The 23,351-nt window shown below is 39.0% G+C and overlaps 1 protein-coding gene across 10 annotated transcripts in view; it reads right to left on the reverse strand.

The window, feature by feature from the left end:
* The window catches only part of GLI3 (GLI family zinc finger 3), a 264,929-nt gene that overhangs the window by 162,672 nt on the left and 78,906 nt on the right, over window positions 1–23,351 (reverse strand). For 6 of the 10 annotated variants that reach the window (XM_036231040.1, XM_036231035.1, XM_036231037.1 and 3 more), the window contains one exon: window positions 9,229–9,471. In XM_036231040.1, coding sequence (XP_036086933.1) covers window positions 9,229–9,418 — 190 coding nt within the window. In that variant the 5' untranslated portion in view covers window positions 9,419–9,471. Of the gene's footprint in view, window positions 1–9,228; window positions 9,472–13,174; window positions 18,932–23,351 lie in introns of those variants that run through there. The other 4 variants (XM_036231041.1, XM_036231042.1, XM_036231044.1 and 1 more) reach the window with 4 other exon arrangements.

The following is a 23,351-nucleotide window of genomic DNA, read 5'->3' on the forward strand; positions in this document are numbered from 1 at the left end:
ATCCCCAAACTTCACTGTGCGCGCTTTACACAATTTCTCTAACTTGACTGATGTTAGGGTATTTGAGAGTTTTCCAATAAAACTCAAGGTTTCTTTAATTGTGAATATTCTATTTTGGAGTTAAAATGTGTCTTAACTCATTGGAAATTAAGCTACATTTATTTCCCAATGTTTTGAGATTTGTATTTCAAGATCAAAATATTGTAATTATCAGGGTTTTCTCAAACAGAAAAGCTCAGCAGTTTGAGAACAAATAGTAATGGATTTGTTGTCTTCAAAGAAAAATGGGACACACTACACAGGGGAAGCAGCAGCACCTGTAGACTAATGAAAGAGCCGCCAGCCACAGAAATTCGGAAGGGCTGTGGGACAGGAATCATACACTGGCAAGTTCGAAGGAGGAGGTGAATTAAACTCTGACAAAGAAACTCTGGTCAGTGCCAGGAAGTTACCCAAGCATATGTTCAAATATTCAAAAGCCATGAAGCAAGTCTCAGGGATCTCCCTCAAGTCCTGCCGAAGATGACCGGCTCTATAAAACATGCCTACACTCTTTGAAAAGTATCCTGTCTTCTGCCACTCCCTTCCCTGAGCTGGTCTCCAACCACAGAGACCAGTCAGGTCCTTACAGGTGTGTCAGGCTTCCTTTAGGCCTCCAGGCCTTTGCAAACATGCCTCTACCTTTTCACCAGGGAGATTAGTTCAGGTGTCACTTCCTCCAGGAAGCCTTCTGGGCTCACCAAGTCTGGATCAAGTATATGTATTACCTGTTTCCAAAGGACCCCGTTTCAGTCATTTCTGACACATCCTTTGTGTTGACTTTTTGCATGGGCTCATCTATTTGTCTCACTGTGCCATTAGCCTTCATGGAAGCAGGGATCTTGTTCTTACTGTCCAACACTGGTGAGCACTTAGGAGACACTCAATAAGCACATGCTCAACAAATGATGTCTGACAGATGAATGGCTGAACAAATCTAGAGTTGTCTTCATTTTATCCTAAGATGAAGAAACTAATCAAAAACTGGGGTTAATAAAAAGCCTAGACCCACAAAAAGGAAGGAAGATATTAGGAAGTACAATTCATTGCAGGAGAAACCCAAAGTAGAGACACAAATGTAAAAGCTACAGGAACTGAGGGAGTTGGATACTTTTCAAAGAGTGCTAAAAGAATCCAAACTCTATCAGAAATAGGAAAGAAGGAGCAATAAAATGCCAGTACAGTTACCCTATATCAAACCAAGCTGTGAAAGGCACAAAGAGAGAAAATACAGCCCTTATTCACTTAGAAGTATGACTATATAGCACAAATGTATAGGTACAAGATCAAGAAAGCTAAAGCAATACAGGAGATGTAGTTTTCAGGAGACATCAAAAGTAACATTCTTTAATTATACAAGATAAAGAAAATAGATAATGTTGCCTCTGCTAGAAGATGGGATGTGTTATAGTAATCTGAGTGATAAACATGATTTTGTGTGTGTGTGTAATACAAGAATTTAAAAGTTGTATTTCTCCCTGTTGCTACTATTACAGTGGTCTATGTGTGTGTAACCCAGATAATACAAACCTCCCAAAAAAATGTCTTAGCTACCCAACGTAAGATAAACAGACATCCATGCGACTGGTTGATAAGACACCAAAGGCGTCATCACTGAATATAAAACAAAAAGGACTCTAATACAGACTTAGAGAGTGTGGTCCCTATCCTCCCCGGACTATGTTCCTCCGTTTCTTGGTTCCTGACTGCTCTGCTTTGAAGAAGAGGCCTCCGTTGATCAACCATCACAGATCGACAACATCCGAGCCAATATCGACTGGTCACTACTTAATACGTGTCTTGTCTCCGCCAACACTGCCGGGTGGTCTACTAAGACTGAAATCCATCAAGATCTGGTATGATTAAACTTGTGTGATGCTTCAATAACTATTTGCTTGTGTGTCGTCCTTACTTAGTTGGTTTCTCACTGGGCTCATTATATATACGTATCTTAAAGTGCTCTCCAACACTGGTACTGGCTTGGCCTTAGAGAGCGAGTTGAGCCACCTGTACACACGTCCACAGAAAAGTTAGACAGGATGCAAAGCCAGTTAGCGGATGACACTATGAAATGGCAGGAGATGCTGTGTTTCTCATGCTTTATGGAAGGAAGGAAGGAAGGAAGGAAGGAAGGAAGGAAGGAAGGAAGGAAGGAAGGAAGGAAGGAAGGAAGGAAGGAAGGAAAGGAGGGAGGGAGGAAAGGAGGGAGGGAGGAAAGGAGGAAAAGAAATTATAGGCGACTAAAAAAAACTGCCACTTGTATTGGGTGGATGTCAAACTAGAAAAGGAAAAGAATTACATGGAATATCTAAACAACTGAATTCATAATCCCAAATTGATTTGTCAATGGAGTCTCCTGTTAACATGGATTACATCATACTTGGACACAAAGTTGGAAAGGTATTACTGAAATCATGAATTGCCTAGAGGTTACTGAAGATAAGACAAATCACTGAAATTTGGAAAAGGGGAAACAAATATAATGCTCACCTTAACAGGAAAAATAACTACCTGTTTAATTAGAAGGGTGTCAAAACATGGGAAGGGAAAGTCAGTTCTCCTGTGCTAACTCCACAGTATTGAAAATGAAGATCCTCACCTACACCTATGAGTAAAGTGCCAGCTTAACCAAACACAGTCCACCTCATGTGAGAATCCTAGCAATGTTAAATGTACTATATGTATGCAAAAGCAAATATGTACAACTTATAACTGTATAAACGTGTCATAAATACTTTAAACCCTGCCTATTTTTAAAAAGGAGTGGGTAACTAAGTTTGAATCACAGGCTGTATATAATGACAAATTGTCAACTGGTGGCAGAAGCGCCAGTCTCTTCAGATGTCAAATAGCCACCTCTGATGGTCAGGCTCGGGACAAACTTCATCTCTGGTGTGACTGAGACCAAGCAACTGAACAGTTTGCACCTTTCTGCCCTAATGAACCTCTTCCCCTCCCCCGCCCCAGCATCAAGCCCCAGGAATTCCGGTAGATATAAGAACTCAGTCCTGACATTATTTTGTTAAAAAACAAAATTCAATTATGTAAATTTGAAGATCTAATTGGCTTTATTAAGTGATTCATGAATTGATCAGCATCCCACCTAGAAACAAGAAGGGTAATCTCGAAATGGAAGGATTTTATAGAAAGAAGAGTGGGGCAAGGGAGCTATTAGCAAAAGAAAAAAAAGGATTGTTTGGGGGCCAGAACATCTTTTCTTTAGGGGAAGAGACGGCCAGCCTGACAGATTACCTTACTGGCACTTGACCAGAAAATTCTAGACTGGTTGATTAAAATTATGTTTCTGGGAGAGATTAAAACTGCAATAAGATCGGGTATTAAATCTAGGTTTTATATCATGAGGTTTTAGCTTTAGCATAAGTGACACCATTTGGGGCGAGTTTTTTTTCTTTCACAGCTCTAAAGACCAACATACGCAAAGACACAGCTATGAGAATTACACATCTACTTGGTGTCAGCTAGGAAAATATTCTTGTGAGATGGAACTTAAAGAAGGCTTTCAAAGGAAGTGGTCTTTTGATAGGGCTTGAAGAATAAGTAGGACTTGAAAGCAAGGAGGAAAGCAAAGAACTATTCTAGAAGGTCCAACAGTATAAGCAAGGAAGCCTGAGCAGCAGGCCAGAGGGAGCCTGACTTGCCTGAAGGGAGAACTCTGTTAGGCAGCAGTGGGAGAAAGGGCTGAGCCAGTGAACCAACAGACCAACTGATAATCTCCAGAACATGGCCTCCTTAGCCTTGTCTTTCTACTCCTCTTCTGGGTGGCCTTAAACTTCTCCCTGATCTCCTCTCCCAAAATTCAATGGCTAAAATCAGTAACTAATTTTTCCAAATGCTACAATGCTTTTCTCACTCTTGGTTCACTCGCTATCTCCAAAGATCAATATGTAGACTCACAGTCACATCAGAGACAAGAGTAGTCAACATTCACTGGCAAAAGTCAATTGGAACCCAACGAATTATTCCTAAATTTCTACCATTTTCTGCAGCATTGCCTTGGAATGTAGTTCTTTAAAAATCTATAGACGTGGCTTGCTGTTTTTAGTCTTCAACATTACCTCAGGGTTGTTGAAAGAAGCTTGCATCATTATATAGAATTTCTAAAAGAAAGGCGAGAATAAGCAGGAAGCTATTCCTAAACTCACAAATAACAGTTTTGCAAAGGTTTATAGACCTGTTTGCAACTTATCACTCCAGCTCCCCCACAAGTCAAGACCAACAGCCAAGGAAGCAAGATGCCTAGCAAAGCCCCCAGATTATAACCTAACATCAATCATTTTGGGTATAATATTCAAGGGAAAAAGAAAAAAAGAAAAACCAAAGCACTCCTGATGGGCTTAACTCTTCTCCAAGAGATAAGACAGCATGGATAAAAATGGAGTTATGTACTCAAGGAACTGTCACTGCCTTTGCAGTTTGGTCAACACTGAACTGTTCATTTGTGCCTTGTAGGCATTTTATTTCTCTCAGTCTCCAGATGACACTCCAATAAGAAGAGGATTATGAGCAGATGCACCTATTAAATATGTAAAATTCACATCTTCTTTTCCACTCACTTAGAAGATGTATTTCTAAAGAGGGTAGAAAGTCACCTAATATAAAAACAGACAGGTAGAAAAAAAATCTCACATGCATTTTTTTTTTTAAGCACACGAGAACACATTTGGGCTCAGTAATCAGCTTTCCATAGAAAATAAATGCAAGCAATTAAAAATTTGGTATCTTTTCTTTAAGCTAATTCCTCAGGTTTTGCTAATTAGCAACAAATAGTTCTGTCATCTGAGCTGGAAAACATAAGGAAGAAAAGCAGTGGCATGTTTTCAATCACAGCACTTATATGGAAGAATGAATCATATTTTCCATGAGGAATTACTGCTTAGTAGCAGTTGAGGGCAGAAGTAAAGCAGTCCTCACAACTATAAAACTGTGAAAGAAACCTAAAATTTTAGAGAAGGGGGCATCTTTCTTCTTTCCTTCCTTCTGTAAAACAAAACGAGCAGGAAACCTATAGGACATGACTAGTGAATCCAAGAAACTCCCACAAAGACTCCTGCAGGCACAGTTAGAGAACTCAACTCTTCACTGTAAGACTAAGACAGAAGACAATGAAACTCATGTTTTCTGTAACACAGAGGAGAATAAAAGTTAAATGTCGCCCAGGATATAAGAATGCTTTAACTATTATGTCACCTGCCTTAGAAATTTATAAAAGAATAAATGCATGGCAGTAAGTGAAAGCAAGGGATGAAAGTAGTTTTAAATATCTGGCTACAGATGGAACAGGAGCAAAATAAAACTACTGAAAAATCTCTGGACAGGAGACTCCAACACATGCGGGTCACTTCCCTCCAACCAGGCTCCTCCCATGCTCTCCTCAATTATCAAGCGCTTGTGATCCCACAGCAGCGAGCCTGTCAGCACCACACCATGTCTGAGCCATCCAGCCTAAATGTCTACTTTCTGGCCTTGATATACAGCCCATCCACAGCTTCCTTCACGAGAGAATAACCCCCTAAGGCCCCCACAAGGACTTTATTCCAAACATATGTTGCAAATGTTTGAAGTGCCCACCATCCCTGGGTTTTCTTTTTCCTTTCCTTTTATTTATTTTTTTAAGTCAAACCCACAAAACCTAAAATACTTTGAATCCTGCCTAAGTGCAATTTGTGAAGATGCAACATTGCGTACCCAAGTATAATAAAGTCTTGTGCAATAAAAGTTTTAGAGATGTCTTTCTGAGGGGAAAATAAAAAATTTCCCTTTTTCCGGTCTTACAGGAAGCCTGCCCACACATTTGAAATACAGTTAGTATATATAGAAGCACAAATTAGGCATCTTGGAAAGCCTGCATTTTCCAACCACTGAAAAATGAAGGAATTACTATGAGTGCTCAGATACCCAGCTACACTAGGTTAGAAAAGCCTTTTCTCTCACACGGCTTGGTAGAGCTGCATATGACTCAAAAGAAAAGAAAACGGCCTAAAAACGTGTTTCTGAATCTTGAGGTGCTGAAAGTCTGCAATGAGTTTGTGTTATTGACAATGCTGCAGGACTGAGACAAGGTAAAGAAAGGTGATTAAACTTTTACATCTCATTTTTAAAAGAGGGTACTTTTCTCATACACTAAAAATTTCTAGATGTATTAACTTCAGCATCATGCTGGTTATTAGATTTACCTAAATAATTCAAAGCAGATAAAGTACATAGATTTTATTATAAAGTACCTAAAAATACTCTTTATAGTGGAAAAAGATTAAATAATCCAACAGTTCTAGAAGTAAAGTCGTATCTTTTCTGATTCTTGAGATTTAGTTTAAGACATCTTTAAATTATTTAATATGAATAAATAATATTGTACCTTTCCTTTTCTGTATGTATTGTATTTGTTACATAAATACTTTCTGCCAAGAATTTAAAATGTTAAAACATCTCAAACTCATCTAAATTTTAAATTTTCTTTATTTACAAAATAGGAAAAAAATTATAATCAATCCACTAAGGTTCTGTGAGAAAGGATTACATTCAGAAGGCCATAGCACACAGTTCTCACCACACCAACTCTTTTCCTAGGGTTTGTAAACTGCTCTACCACCATTCTGCATTTATAGGAGACACTGACCTCCTATGGGCAAGCAGGTTTGGAAGGGAAAAGCCAGTCTACCCTAAACCAAACACAACTGCAGTACTACCAAAAAGAACTTGGTTTGGAGAATGAACTTCTCACATATAGATGATGATGATGGTGGTGGTTGTGGCGGTGGTAGAACAGAAGGAAAAGGGGGAAGGAGGAAGAGGAAGACAAAGAGGCAAAGAACAACTACCATATTTTTGAGGCACTCAACATGAGCCAGAGATTTTTACAAAACACTTTAACTGTCTCACTTAATTCTCACGAGAATACCATGGAGCAGGCAGACAAAATCACCCTTAATCAACAGTTAGGAAATGATTCTTAGAGGGGTCAGCACACTTGGCCAAGATCATACAGCCAGAAAGCGTGGCAAAGCTGGAACTTAAATCCAAATCTGGGTGCTAAATCAATCTGTGTAATCTTTAGGACTTCCTGTCCATATTACATTTGTAATAATGTTAATTATTTATGACCAATTTAGGGAGTATGTTGGGATGCTGGGTCAAGATAGCATGTGCTATTATATACTTATATTATCCATTATACTTATACATATACATTGTGCCAAAATACAACTTATATAGCATTTAAGTTATCATGTGATTTTAATAGTGATTTGAACAGCACTGTGAGAAAAGATGAAAAATAACCGACCTTTTGGTGCTATATTTCCTAAACAGAGTGACAATGAACGGAACCAAGTCGAACTAAGAGCTCTCCTGTGCCCAGGGACAGTTAATCCACTAGAGTCCCAAGAGGTGAGTCATACATGCAAACCATAAAGAGGTGAAAAGGGTCTCAGGTGTGCCCCTCAAATGACAGCAAGAGGATTTAACAGGCAAACTGTTAAAACAAATGGACCAAGAACAAGCTGCAATTTAAATGGCACAGAGAAAGTTAACGGTCATCTGCCTACTTCTGTCAGCCAAAAACGAAGTACTTTTCAGCTGTCTTGACCAATTAAATACCTCACTAATTAGTGGGCATCTGGAACAGAAAACAAAACAAACACACATGGGAAAAGTTTTGTTCACACAAAGACAACGCAAGGAGTTTATGGCCAATAATCTATATTTTTGAAAAAAGTAATTGTACTATCAGGGAAAATTAATATAGGTAGAAAGTATGTAGATTCCCTCAGATTTTCTGCATGGATGACATCTAATAGAAATCCATAAGTAAAAATACAATGTAGAAAACAGGACTGTGCCCTGAGAAAAACCCATTTCATTCCTAAAATACAAGTAAAATAAAATAAAATGAAATAAACCTTTAATGAGGGAAGGAAAGGAACGTGTACACTACACCTCCTTTTTGTATCTGTAAAAATAACTGCAGCAAAAAAATTGATAAGCACTTTTTAAATTGAGAAGTTGTAGACTTTTTAAGAATCCATAAAACCTTTTCCTCCATGTTTCTGACCATTTAAAAAAAAATTCTCTCTCCACTTAAAAAAAATAATGGATCCTTCCATCTTTACCAACAATATGATGTGGTGAGGGGGTGGCAAAGGGCAGTCACTGAGATTTCGGGATGCATGAGACCCTTTGATCTGCACCCTGATGAGGGACTATCCCCCTCTGCTGTGAGCCAACTAATGAAGGGATGGAATTAGCTTTTATCCTGGGCACTTTCTTGAGGAAGAAAACGTGTACTAATCAGCTGTCCTCACTAATCAGTCATCTGGCTAATGACCTTTTGCCTTAAAACACTAAAATTTCTGAACGATGTGGAAAAAGGGAAACAAGAACCAATCCCCTACTCTGGAACTCAATGGATCATCTGGAATTGGAGCCAGGAAGGTTAAATGGCAAGTCTGTATCCTGGCAAGGTGATAAATCTGTAATCAAGACCTGCAAGCTTTGGCACCTCAATACGAATTTCATTAGTCTACAATCAAATTATACTTTTTAACTAGAAACAGAACCAAAATAAACTCAACACATATATTTTTCTTTTTACTCTGACTTTAAAGAAAACCATCATATATCTGTGTTCAAAGTCCTAGTTGATTTCTTAAACATTAGTGCTAGAAAAAGGAGCTTCTGATGTTTCTACTGTGCTGGTTAGAGAAGAAAGTAGCGCATGCAGAAAAATCTTCCGTGTTAAAGAGTTTAGCACTGATTTGTTGAAAATTTGTTCCCGTTCAACAATTAAGCAAAAAATTATTAAAAATGGGAATTGCTGCTATTAAAGACTTCAACTAATGCAGCCCACTTTAATAACTCCCCCATCAACCAAGCTTCCTCTTGCAGTGTCTAGCTGGGTGAAGCAAATCTGGTTCCAGTTTCCAGGAGAGGTCCCAGTGGATGAGCCACAGATGGACACCTTCCTGAAGGCTGCCTTGCTGAGGCCTGAAGTTACTTAGGGGTGTAAGGAAATGGCTCTCCCTAAAAGGAACAGACAGGAAGTGGAAGAAGTAAAAAGAAAAGTGGACAGTACATTGAACATTTGTATAAATTAATGCTAGCAAAAAAATTCATAGTGTCTACACAGCCTCCCATGGCTCTGAAACACATGCCCGGGCAGGACCCACTTACGGTAGTGAGGCTCCATGTAACCGTTCCTGGGGTCCATGGTGAACACAGCCCCACGGTATGGGATGGAGGGTTCAGCCAGGTGGGGCAGAGACCCATGGACCTCCTTCTTGATCAGCGAGGCTCTCTCGTCACTAGATGTTGAAGGCTCCTCGCTGGTCTTACTGAGCCCTTGGACACTCTGGGGTTGCATAGTGACTGCGTTTCTTCTCTCTCTGTGATAGGTCTGTCCAGGACTTTCATCCTCTAAACAAAGAAGAAACATAAAAGCTCTGTAACCACTTTAAGGAGCAATATTCAGAAATAGTCATCAATTAGATATCCCCCCAAAAAGGAAGCCAGTTTCTCATTCCTGATAACTTTGAAAGCTGCGCCATGATGGGATGTTATTCAGACAAGGTTGCTTATGAAGGAAGAGCCAAAAGACAAAAAGAAGGACAAAGGGGAGCCAGAAATGAGCCTATTAAATTGAGATGCAAGGGCTCAGCAGATTATCATCATCAGCTTAGTGCTGAACCTGCCAATGGGGCTCTTCCTCAGGGACTTGCCAATGTCCCCAGAGGTCCCACTGGTGCTACACATTTTGTCAACCTAGGACTGTGGGTGTCCAGCTTCTCCGAGTCTTGAGAAAGCTGGCCCTCTGGAGTTACAGGAGCTTGAACACCCACTGAGGCTCTGGGAGATCCTGGGGTTGAAGGGCCTCTGTTCCTCAGAGGATGACCTATTAGAAAGTGACTCAAAAGTTTTCATGTTTTCATTTTCTTAAATCAAATTTGTGACCCACTGAAATATTTAACAAAGCCAGAAATGTGACAGAAAACATACTGGTTACCAAGGTTAAAGGTGCTGATCATGGAAACTTCCAGGGTCCCTTACAAGATACGAGAACTAGGAAGAAAAAGGAGTGAGGCTAAAAAGTTCAAGTAAGAGATGGCTCTGGGGGTAAAGAAGGCATCAGTTATGCTGATGCGTGTACATGCTCTGGTGGGTCCAGATATGGCTTCAAACATGTAAGAAACAGCCTGATGAAATTCCACATATATTTGATATTCCAGCTCTTTAATTCTTCTGTTCCCTTTGATCTGTAAGAACTTTCCATCTATCCACTATGGTTCTCTGTAAATGTAATCGTATGACCTTTCTATAATAGCAGATCAAAGAAACAATGCATAAAATTAAACCAGACTGGTGAGCTTAACCCACAGCAAGTGAACCAATTCATATGTTAGAATCACACACATGCTCTAAACCACATACGCCCAAACAAGCTGCATTTAAACAACAGACTGTCCTCTGGCAGATTAAAGTTGATAGAAACAAAGTTGGTCAGACATTGTTTAGACATCTAATTTGAAAACTCTTTCCCACTACTGATCTTTAATTAAAAAAAAAAAAAACTATATCTGGGCATAAATAATAATTTTATTGTACATTTCAGATGAACAGATTTTGAACACATCTTATTCCAATATACAAACTTTTCTTCCAAGTATTCTATAAAGCAAATCTGCCTACATGAGAGTTCCTAAAAAACAGAAAAAGTATGCTTTAACAGCTTCATAGCTGTTTGTACAAATTCAGAAGAAAGTATAGCTATAAACAGAAAAGTGTAAAAAATACAAACTAACGATTACTGTTGTATTAACTAATGACAAACTACCTAAAGCCAGTGGTATTTCTGCCTATGTCTGAGACTTGAAGAAATAAGCAAGGCATTTTTTGTATCCTAGCAAATGACTTGCAAAACATACATTTTGATCTTTACTGTGAATTTGCTGAGTACTACAGGGCAACTGTGAAACATTATTTTAGCACTGTTGTGTATAGATCCTCACCCCCAAACCTTGTAATTAAGAGTTTAATCTATCAAGTAACTACTAAATAAACAATAACAAAAAAAAAAAAAACTGGTGTAGTCCCACATTTTTCATACATCGATCTTTACAGAAGCAATTCAAACAATGCTTTTACTAATTTAAAAACAAACTACAAAAGAAATCCTACGTTTTTATTTTCCCTTCTGACTAATAACACTTTTAGGCTCTAGTTCCATCCTGGTACTTCATTAGCAGTAAAGTTGCAGGCTACAGAATAAGGATTTGGAGTTATGTAAAAGCAAAAGGGTGTCACAAACACTTTGTTTTATAAAAATTTCTATAACCCCCAAATGGCCAAAGTCATATTTTCCACTAAATTGCACCTGTGTGAAACCTTTATTTCAAATTTCAACCTGAACTTATAGTACTGAGGTACAAATTCTGTAGAATGGACCTTCATTTGGAAAGCCAAAAAGGTCTTACTTACCAAGAGGGGTTGTGACTGTAATTATCATTCTTTGGGAAAGATGAATAACCAAGCTCTACTAATCTCTTCCAGGTTTGGTTTAAAACAAGATTCTCTTGATTTAAATCTTCCTAGAAAAAAAATTAACTCTTCTTCTCTTAAAACTATGTGGCTAAATTGAGTGAGCTCCTTTCAAAAGCCACACCTTATGATGAGCATTTGAATCCAGCTTCACAAATAATTGGCAAGGTCTGACCAGAGAGCATCCTGGGAGGAGGAAGTGGTGGTGGGCAGGCTGGTGAGTGGAAATAATGGATTTTTTTTTTTTTTTTTAGCTAAATGACTTTTTTTCCACACAAGTATTGAACTTTTTTAATTAAATTATTTTCTGAATGAGAGTTAATCTAACATGTGTGGATATTAAAGTTATAAAAAGAAAGTTCAAATATTTAATACAAAAAAAAGTAATTCTTTTAGTAAAGTAAAATGTAGGCAAGACTTTTTTAATGTGGAAACTTTCATCAGACTTACTTTTACAATAGTCGAGGCTACCACATGTTCACCTCCCTCTCCAAAACATTCCAGTAGACAAATATTTCATGAAATTTACCTTGTGTACTGAGATGCTTCTGATGAGCATTCAGATGAAAACTTGACAGGCCACACACTCCAGAATACAAACAGCTACAGAGCTTGCAAGTACACTCTCAACAGTGAAAGGAAACCTTCCAAACAATATTCCTGCCTGCTCTTATAAATTTAGCAACCACTTCAGCAAGCCAAAAGACAAAAGCTGTCTAATCTTGTTCAGCTGAGCCGCGTTGTTCAATAAAATTTGGGAGTCAGTGCAGACAGGCTACGCCAGGCCAAATTATTGACAAAAACATACTGTCCACCATGGCAACAAGCATTAGTCGGCTGGAAAAATGTAAGCAAACAGCCCACTTCTCCAGGAGCATCCGCCAATGGACTTGAACAGCCAAACACAAGGCGACTGTTCCTGCTTCTTTACATTAAACAGCTGCAAGCTCAGGGGTCACACCAAAACATGCAGTTCAAAAGTTTCAGGAAAAAATCATTTCAAATACTGTCATCATAATCCCAACTTCGTACCTCCTTCTTTCTATATATCCATGCTCAAGTGGAAGTTAATGAATTCTTGCCCCAAAATGGAGAGCTGCCCAAGCATCACATTTTAGAGATTCTCCCAGATTTTCCAAACTTGGATTCCAAAGGCAACCTCCATCAAGCCAGACACTCTTAAACTCTGAGAACTCAAAACCTGTTTCGTTGCAAACTCTGCTTAGACCGTTTACAATATAACAAAGGCTGAAAAAAAGTAATCATGTTGCATGAAGCAGGACTTGAACACACACTCCTGTGCAGTGCTCACGAACTCTCAAATATTTCTCACTGCAACTCAGGAAACTGTTTTTTCATCTAAATTTCAGACAATCCTTCCAATATAAATAAAACCCTGCACTGCATCACTAACTAGGAACACCTCCTGTCATCCTAACAAAATTAGGAACTCATGGTACAAGTGTTCACCTGTTTTTTAATTAACACTTATTTAAAGCTATTCCCTTAAATCCTGTTTTAACACCATTACACCTCTCTTCCCCCAAGACACAGAAGACAGTGTAAGAGAACAGACAATACTTACAACTCAATCCCAAGGCTCTGGCTAGCTACTTTCTGCAAACTTCTCTTGGTGGGCTTTCTCTAGCTGTGCAAACCCTCTAGGAACATTCTCAGTGTCTCCCTGCCTCCCCTCTCCCTCTCCCAGGCAATGCTGTTCCCATTAGAGGAATTAAAAGTGGTTGGAGCCATGCTAAATTTAACAAGCTCATTAGTATTCTTTCTGAGTGCTTCCGAGTGAACTCTCTCTATTCAAGCCGCTCTCTCCAGGAGAAGGGTCAGGCGGCTAATCATTAAATCAAACTAATGTCACCCTATCACAATCAGCCCAAGAGAAGGAGGGTTTATTATTTCAGTTTATGCTAAATAAACGGTTTTACAAATGGTCCCCAAGCAAGGTCAACAGCAGCTTCAATTACAAGACAAACTTAACAAGAGTTGCTATAAACCAAGTACTCTGTATTGACTTCAGAACAGGCTCAACTCCACATATTGCCCTAGCAGGGTTGTACAGGAATGTATATTGTAAAATAAAAGGGGGAGCTTCTTTCTTTGCCAGAATTTGCGACTGCATAGCGACTCCTCATTCACCTCTCTCCAACCAGCTAGCCGCTCAGCTCAATTCACTCCACACAAAAGCTGGAGCCCAGACCTCAATGGACTGAGTGAAACATGTTCAAAACTAGGCTCTCTATTGTGACTGAATTTCTTAACATCTTTTCAAAAAGCGGAGAATGCCTTGAGGCTAAAGGAAGAAACAGGCTAATGGTGAATTGGGAATTCTGAGCAAATTTCAGAGCCCTTTCCTCCTAGCTTTTGAGGTTGAAAGCAAGCTCTTTCCTTTCAAGTTTCAAAGTCCTTTTTCCTCCCGCAGTGTCACAGAAGGATTTGAAAAGAAGGTAATTGTGCTCGCAGTCTCCCTGATCAGAGCTTACGTCCTATTTCTGGTATTTCGGAATACTTCTTGCAATAATAGTGCATATAGCTCAATCCCTTAACCAGCCTGCACTCTGCAATTGCTCATTAAATGAACAATTGCAGTATAAAATGCCTTTTATGTTCAAGGTCTGGATATAAGATAAGCATTCTAGGACTCTAAATTTGGTTTACTAAGGAAACTCTCCATCATTAAATTACAAAACTGAAGTCAGAATATTAGGCTTTCCCAGAAAAGTGGCACTCAGATTTCGGTGAGCCAAAATGAAGGGCAGATAGGGGGTGGGGAGGAAGCAACAAAATGTTAAAGAGTGGGAGACTGAGTACTCAGATTTCTAGCCAAATGGAATTCTAACAAGAAAATAATATTTCCATGTTTAAGAATGTCTGAGTTTGTGGAACCTCATCATTTTCACACTGAATGACAAAGTCATCCTCAAATAGATTAAAACATATCTGAGGCTCAATCAAAATGCAGATGACTATTTGTGACTCCTCACCAGCAAATATTGCCCCCTTCCTTAAGAAAAGAATCCTTCACAGAACACTTTATCATTTACACCATCTTACTTTCTCACGACACCCCAAGGCTATATAGCAGGGCAAGGTGTTAGGTCCAATTTCCAGTTTAGAATCAGGAAGCTAAGTCCTAGCAGCTAAGTCCCTGGCAAGTAAAGTGAAACAAGAAGAATGTCATCTATGCCTTGCTGAAGCCGCACAGCTCTGCTAACAGGGAAGAGGTCTGTTCTTGGGCAGGCTTGGGGATGACACCTGAGGTTGTCTGAACTCCCAGGCTCCACCACCACTACAACCAATTGAAGAAAAAAAAAAGAATAATTGCATTTTTATGCACATTTTCAAAACTCTGATACTTTCCCATTAAGTTTTTGACAACATACCACTCTTGGAAAGCACCCAGAAGGCCCAAACAACAAATCTGTAGAAAGGCATCCAATCTCGGGGTCTCCGTACCATGGAGCATCCTATCTACAAAGACATAAAGATATACACTTGCCCTACACAGGGCTACACCCCTGACTCATAGCACCCTGAGGCTCAGCCAATGGCTGCTATGTGTTACTGTAGTTGGTAATGTATGTGTTCCCACAAACCTGAGGCCTGTCCTGAGGGAGAAAAGGCAGTTTTCTAATTTCCTCTCATTAAATCACCTCACTGTGTTTGGAAAGAGCATTATTTCATTTGTTTTTTCTATTATGCATTTGTCACATCTTGTCAGCTTTTATGTCTTTAGTTATTTACATTGTGATGTTCTCTGAAGGAAAACTAATGGAACCCAAGTCCTCACCTCCCTGTTTCAGAATTCTCTCCATGACGGTGGCCAGAGAAATGGGAAATAAAAAAGAGAAGAGGCTAAGGATGTTCAGACACATTACAGACTTATATTAGGAAGGGGGAATAAAGTTCCTGAAGTTTTCAGAAGCAGAATCTTTCCTCTTTCCATCTAGACTACAGTTTCACCTAAACCAGGGGCTGCTCCCTAGAATGTCTAGAGCTTGGCTTCCAAAGGGAGCAAACATTTCCAACACCCTTGGGGTCAGACATCGCCCTTGTGCAGCTGCACATACATCTCCCTTTGACAATGACTCATGACAGAGGGAATAGCCCAGATGGATGAGAGATGGGCCCTCCGTTTTGTCTGCAACCTTTAAACCACACCGTGGGCCCACAACACGAGAGGGCTACAGCAGGACCTGAAACTTTGGCGAAATTAAAGTGACAAACTTCACTCAAAGATTACAGGGTAGCTCTTTCTTCCTACTTTTATCAACCAGGAGGTCACAAAGTAGAAGGAAAGATAAAATGCCCTCCACCAGAGTCGTATGAGTATCTTAATTATTTTAACATTTCTAGATTTCTTTCTGCCAAAGAACAAAACATACGTCTAGACTGACCAACATCCTACCAGCCCTTCACCAAAACTACTCCAAAGAGCAGGTCAATGATCAACTTAAGGCTAATTTCTCGCCTCACTCCCTACTACTCAGCTTACAGAGCTCCAATCAACTTCAAAACGGATTCTCTGGGATAGAAGAGAGTAAGCAGAGAAAGCGAGATAAAAATTTAGATAAACTAAAATGCAAAACCTGAAATGACCATGACCTCCACTCAACAGAGAGCTGAGATGATATAAAGAGCAAGTAGCCTATTTAAAAAAGATAATACAGTGAGGGCTCCATTCCTTGCCCGTCTGGAAAATCAGGAACTAATAAATACCATCAGCTTGTCTGAGGCCTCCCCAGGCAAGCTCTGTGGCCATAAGGGTTTTCATTTACTTTCCTTGTGCCTCTGAATTCTCACAAATCAGAAGTCTACAACCCTGCCCACCCCCACACTGTACCCTGGGAGAATGCTTCTGGGTATTGATCACATGAACAGCAAAGGGGTACTGTGACTTGGTCAAACATTACTCAACACATAAGGGCATTTAAGTCCAAGCACCAACCCAACCTTACTAACCAAATTTCAAAATAGCCAAGTCCCACTTGCACCAAGAAGTAAAAAGAAAAAAGAAAAAAGAAAAAAGAAAACCCTGACGAAAAAGGACCCTGAGGGCCCCTACAGCCTCTCCTGTAAAAGGGAAGAGATCGTCCTTATTTATCATGGGCTTAAAAAACCTTGCCTTGAATTAAGAACTCTAAAATGTCGCAAAGCTTCTTCTATTAGACTGCTATTACTTACTAGTCGCTGCTTATACAGAGTGAGTTAATTAGTGACATCAAAGGCTGCACAATAAATTCTCAGGAGGGCCAAAATTTTTTCCTTCTGCTTAATAGTACATTTATGCCTATCTGTGAGTAACAGCCTCATGAACATTTAGGTATTAGAGATTTCTTTGAGAACTCGGTTTTAGTCTTGTATAAACAAAGAATAGAGTCTCTCTTCCTTACTCTGCACATACAGACCTGAGCAGTTAAAATCCACCATGAGATTCACAATCCAACAGTTTAACAGAAATAATGAAATGCCTGTTCACAAGGCCCAAGTGTCCAGGTTGCTGCTGCCCACTGCACCCTCCAATGGACGCTACCTGGAGATCTACCCTGGCTCCTGTTCAGCGGGAGGACTTAGAGCCTGCTCTTCCTTTCCTTAAACGCACAGAGGAATAAATCTCTGTAACAGCTTATTCTGACAGCACTTTCGAACAGAGGTTCCTAGGTTCCCACTCTCCCCTTCCCAACATCAAAGTCCCATTTTCTGCCCTTTCTACTGTTTTCATTTAAATTTCAAGAGAGCACACAAACTTAACTGGCTTCATCTGGTGTGTTAAGAGTTGCATGGCTTTGTTTTTGGAAAACTGCATGATGAAGGATCCCCAGCATATGGCGGTATTTTTAACACAATTTTAAAGACCATGGTTATTCCATTGCAGAAATCAAAACAGACCCTCATGGAGATTGCATGTAAATGTCAAGAGAATATCATTATTGTACCTAAATGAGCTGGAGGCTCCACCCACACCATGGCAAGATTAGGAATGCTGAGCAGAGCTCACCTCTGCCTACTCAGCTCGAGGCAAGGCCAGGTGCTTCTGGGTCAGCTTTCTACAACAGAAGATCCCCCTAGCCATGGCTCACTGTGACCTAAGAAATACACAACTGTGAAACCCAAATAACCACACATTTTGATTCTTCACAATTTTACCATAGGTAAGGCACAAGATTGCCTAGACAGCCTTCTTCTAGTTACTCAGCCATAAGTCTGCAACTTCAAGTAATGGCTCAGACATTCTCTATGAGCAAAGCAGGAACGGCTATAAAGCCTAATCTTCCCCATAAAGCCCACCTTTATGGTCACAGCCAAGATAAGATGCTTTGGTACTCCAGCTGCTTTCCTCTCCTCCTGACAACTTGGCAGGGCAAAAACCAACCACCCACTTTACCCTGAAGTGACATTGGGAACCAGAACACAGCCAGACCTTTTCTCCTGGCCTTCTTCCAGCTTTCCAGGCACATTCAGGAGAACCTAATGTCCCAAAACCAAGAGATGTATTTTCATTTTCAAGAAGTCCCAGCAAAAGCAATTTAGGAAACAAAAGAACAAATTCATCTACCTTTCTAAAATAGAAATGATTTTAGCCTCACTCATTGTCCTACCTATCTCTTTTTTCAAATGCCTGACAACTCAAATCTATTAACCATGTATCAATTACTGACTGCTAACACTCAGTTACTCTAAGGTAGGAAGGGCTTCACTTAGCTTCCTTACTCTTCACTGTCACTTGATCAGAAGGTACTGTCATCATGCTCATTTGCCAGATAGAAAACTGGCACGGAGAAGCTAGGTTACTCACCCAGGTCACACGGCCAGTTTCCCAATAGGGCCTGAAGCCCCAGGCAGTTGGACCCTAAAGCCCACACTTAAATATTTGGCTAGCAAATGTCCCTAGTCAGTAACAAGAAATATAAAATAAATTTGAATTTGAATTTTGGTCAATGTTCTAACCTAAAGCATAGGTCTGCAAACTTTACAGCCACCCAATTCTGCTATTCTGGTTCAAAGTAGCCATAGGCAAAATGTAAACCAATGAGCATGGCTGTGTTCTAATAAACTTTTATTTATAGACACTAAAATTTGAATTTCATATAATTTTCACATCACAGTTAAAAATGTAAAGAACCATTCTTGAGCTGTACAAAAACCAGTAGCAGATAGGATTTGGCCACAATGGAGGCTAACTACTACCGTAAAGGGACGTACATACTTTCAATAAAAAAGTGAGGCATTCTTTTCCAAGAAAACATAGCTAGGAAGCAGCAGAGCCCAGATTAGAATAAAGAGTACCCTCACTTATCCACTAGACTACTACAACTCCAAATTTTTAAAGAATCCAAATTTTTAGAGGAAGGGAAGGTGGGAGGAAGAGAAATATATAATTATTTTATATAACATTACTAAATAAAAAAAACTTTAAGGAAATATAAAGGCATGAAAATATTTATGTTTCTATATATCCCAATCATTTTGATTGCAGAAAGAGTTGTTTTTCTTTTCTTTTTAAATTCTAACATAAGTATGACCTTTCAATAATTCTCTAGACAAGTCCTAATTAGGTACACATAAATTGAAAAATCATCCCACAAATTTATCTCCTGAAGTTTTGTTTTAAATTATTTGTTCTACTGCTTAAAAGTATGTGCCTGCTAGGCTAATTTTACATGTATTAATAATACCTTACATTAATATTGGACTTTATAGAGATTTCAATGAATCTGCTTATTTAAAAATCATATGATTATTTTAACTATTTTGTATCTATACACAAGTGCCTTCCAAATGAATATTTCTTAACATCCCTCCTCACAAAACTTAGTAACTGCTTTAATAAGACCACCCACCGAATGATATTAGAGGAAAATTACGTTAGAAAACATCATGACTACCATGGCTATCATTCATATTTATTAGGCACTTATTAAATTAAATGCCAGGCCATGTGCTACATGCTCTGTGTGCATTAATACCATCAAATGCTCACAGGCCTGTAAGGTACACAGTGTCATTGCCCCAGTTATTCAGGTAAATATCCTGAGGTTTAAGAAGTTTAAGCAACCAGCTTCAAACTATATTTCAGATAAGTGGCCAGATAAGCATGACTTTCTCATCTATTATAAATGACTGTTAAGTGTCTGAAAGCGTAAAGAACACTGATTTGCTTGCTGCTTTTCTACACGTGTATATGTGAAGATTTTCTTCACTGTTAAATTATTCTATCTCTTCCTATAAATGTTATTGGGAAAAGATATTTCAGAGTGTAATCTAATGAACTTCATCATAAACTTCAATCCACAGTTATGAAACATGGTTTAGAAACTTTTCTGAATTTCTTATTCTGTTCAGTTGTTATTACCAAGTTTGGATATTGGACACGTATAGGATCTTGCAGTGCAAATGACACCTCTGGCAATCAGACTAAATTATTTTCTTGTCACCATATTTCTCCCCATCCCTTCCCTAAGCCCTTCCCTTCCACAGCCTGTTATCTTTCCATAGTACTTGCAGACTCTGAATAGCAGTTTTGCAAAAGATATTTAACACTATCTTCTGGAGGACTATGTTGCTGCCTTAGATGCAAGAAGCAGCCTGAGTCTTTGGTTTGTATTCAACTTCACAATAGTTCCAACAGTTAAAGGCATACATCATTTATTAAAAAGGGACATATGTCCAACAGTTATAGAAGCATATGGTTTACAGAGAAAGGGGGCAAACTTGCTCTTCAAAGCAGTTTTGCCTGGATTATTTACCAACAAATGAAAGGCCCATCAAGCTGCCCCAGAGCATACCCTCCTCCTATAGGCTGGGAAGGAATGCTGAATGAGTCAATAAAATCAGCATCACACTAGGCAGAGACTTTCTCCCCTATGAAAGATAATGATCAAATTTTAGCAAATTTAAGAAAGTTTCTCTTTTTTTAATCAAGAATAAAACCAGACTACTTCTTAAATTGCACTATTAGGAATTGTAACTGCTCCTAAAAGTGCCAGATATATTTCCATCCATGCAATATTAAAACTAACAAGCGTCTTTTCAATTTATTTTAATGATGGGGTATGCAATAAAAATACAGCAGTGCTTCATTTAGCCAAAGGAGCTGAAGCAAAAAGAACCAAAATAAATAAATAATAAACTTACCACTTACCAAAAATAAAATCATTTAATTCAACCTTTTACAGGAGATGCATGCAGCATTTTGAAAGAAAAAATTCTCATAACACAAACCTCCACTTAAAAACCACTGCCAGGGGCTGGAACAAAGCAGGATGTTATTTCTTTTTCAATTTATTTTTTAATGTTTGTGTATTAATGACATCACCTTCATGTTGTATAATAAGGCAGCATGGTATAATAAAAGGAGTTGAAAACCTAGGTCCCAGACTTGCCTCTAGCACTTAATCAGTGTGTGACCCAGGCTAACTTAAGCTGTATCAGATTGTCAGTTGCCTCGTATAAGAGGAAGATGAGAAAAGTTGGCCCTCTTGACAGAACTTTCTGAGGGTTAAATAAAATAGTATATGAAAAGGAGCTTTATAAACTATGGCATTTATGAATGTCAGGAACGACTACTAATCTCATTATCTAATTGATAATTCGAAGTAGAATAGTGGGGATCAAGTGCCCTGGGCCAGGAGTTGGGACGCTGAGTTTTCAGACCTCATCCTCAGCGACACTGGTTGAACCTTAGGCAAACCACAGGATTTTTCTGCTATTTCTCCTTGTATAAAATGAGACATCACCCATCTTTAAGTTCTCATAGGGTGAAAAAAAAAAAGTCCTAGGAAAAGATGAGATGACGTAAAAAAGGGCTCTGAAACCTCTAAGGAAACAAATCAATGTACACTTTCACCAAGAACCAGGCTACACAGCTTAGAAGAGAATAATCAGTTTCACAACAAGAAAAAGGATCAAAGTTAATGACCTATAATAATTACAACTGGTCATCTCTCTCACTCACTTTTTTGGTAATTCTTGGGTCAGGCTCATAATCAACACTTACCAGACAAGTAAGCCTACTTGAAATATGCATTAAAAGTATCAATCTGCTTTCTATTTGGTTTTCTACCATGACTTGAGACACTTGAATCTTCCCAAGAAAACCATTTTATGTTTCTCCATAAGTAGAATTAACTATAAAAAGATCAAGCAGATTCTCTTAGAGTAACTACTGGCAACTCTACCTACTGCCTGTCATTTCGTATTGTCTATGGTTGCTTTCACAGCCCACATAAATCCTAAAATATTTACTAGCTATAAATATTTACAGAAATAAGTGTGCCATCCCCCAACTTATCTGTATCAGGACATGTTAAGAACAGAGATCAGTGAAACAATACAGTATACCTGGAGAATGTATTCCAAAAATAAGACAACACCATTTCCTAAGTATACAGTATTGATGCTTGCAAACTTTAAGATAACTAAGAGGTGGGTACTACTATCACTCCACTTTACAGATGAAGGAAACAGGCTTAGGGAAATGAACTTCCTCAAAGTTTCAACTCAGAAAGCTGGGGATCAAACTAGTTCCCTATGATTCGAAATCTGATAATTTACACAGTGGGAAAAGGATTTTCGGCATTACACACAAATCTAAAAGTAGAAAACATTCCCTGACCATTTCCTCTCTGAATGTGCTAAGCTCTAGAGTAAATCATAAATTTTAAATAAAGAATCTGAAATGCATATGATTAAAGGTCTGTCTTCTTATCCATGTTTGGTTGTGTTTGCAGTTGTTTGGGTTGTTTGTCTGAGAATAGTCACAAAGCAAACGAGTACACATTTATGTTAAATGTGTCACAGTCTCTCTCTGGAAGTTGAAGGTGATATGACAGAGGCCATTTTCCACACAGCAAGCTTTTGAATGCACCTTTTTAAATTTTTTTTATTAAGTTTATTGGGGTAGCATTGGTTAACACAATTATATAACTTTCAAGTGTATATTATAATTTGACATCTATATATTCTATTGTGTGATTAACACCCAAAGTAGTTTACTACAGCTACCATATATTTGATCCCTTTTACTCACTTCACCCTTCCCCAACCCCCTATATATGACCACCTTTACCCTGTCTGCCTCACCTTTTTTAAGTACAAGGGAAAGTGCCCTCTATTGAGCCAGACAGAGTTCCAAATGATCTGTTCTGAAGGCAGAATGAGCCAGACTAGCATATATATACTTCTGTTGATAGGGATGGAGGAAGCACATGCAAGGCTAAATTTTTGAGACTCCTGTTTCCACCAAACTGGAAATCTCCTGAACAAATGCAGTCAAGGTTCTAAGAGTGTAGCTGTAACTTGGGTGAAAAATTGGGTGCAGGGCGTTAGGGCTGGCTGAGTCAACACAGAATACAAAGGGACCCAGATCTGCCATTCTCTATAACTGGTTCACCCAGAGGCTCCTAGCAAGGAACCTGACCCTCTGAAAGAAGCAAAAACAAAATGGCTGCTGCCCTTACAACCCTTATGACAGTAATTTTTCTAGACATAAAACTACCCAAGAAGAGAAGCAAAAGACACAGGGTTGGTACAGTGGACCAAGTACACAGTAAAGTCAATGTCAAGTGAAGGCTACTGGGAAGGAAAGAACTCTTCTTTGGCTGCTAAATGTAAAAATACTGACCAGACAGACCTTATTAGAGGAGGTTTGAACAAGATCCGGTTTGGAAAAGTCTTAGGTGAGTCTCCTCAAACTCAGGTTTTCAGTGAGTCTGACCAAGCCCCACCTAACCCCTCAGGGGTGCAGTCAA

Source organism: Rousettus aegyptiacus, unplaced genomic scaffold (assembly GCF_014176215.1).
Source record: "Rousettus aegyptiacus isolate mRouAeg1 unplaced genomic scaffold, mRouAeg1.p scaffold_m13_p_13, whole genome shotgun sequence".
NCBI lineage: Eukaryota > Metazoa > Chordata > Mammalia > Chiroptera > Pteropodidae > Rousettus > Rousettus aegyptiacus.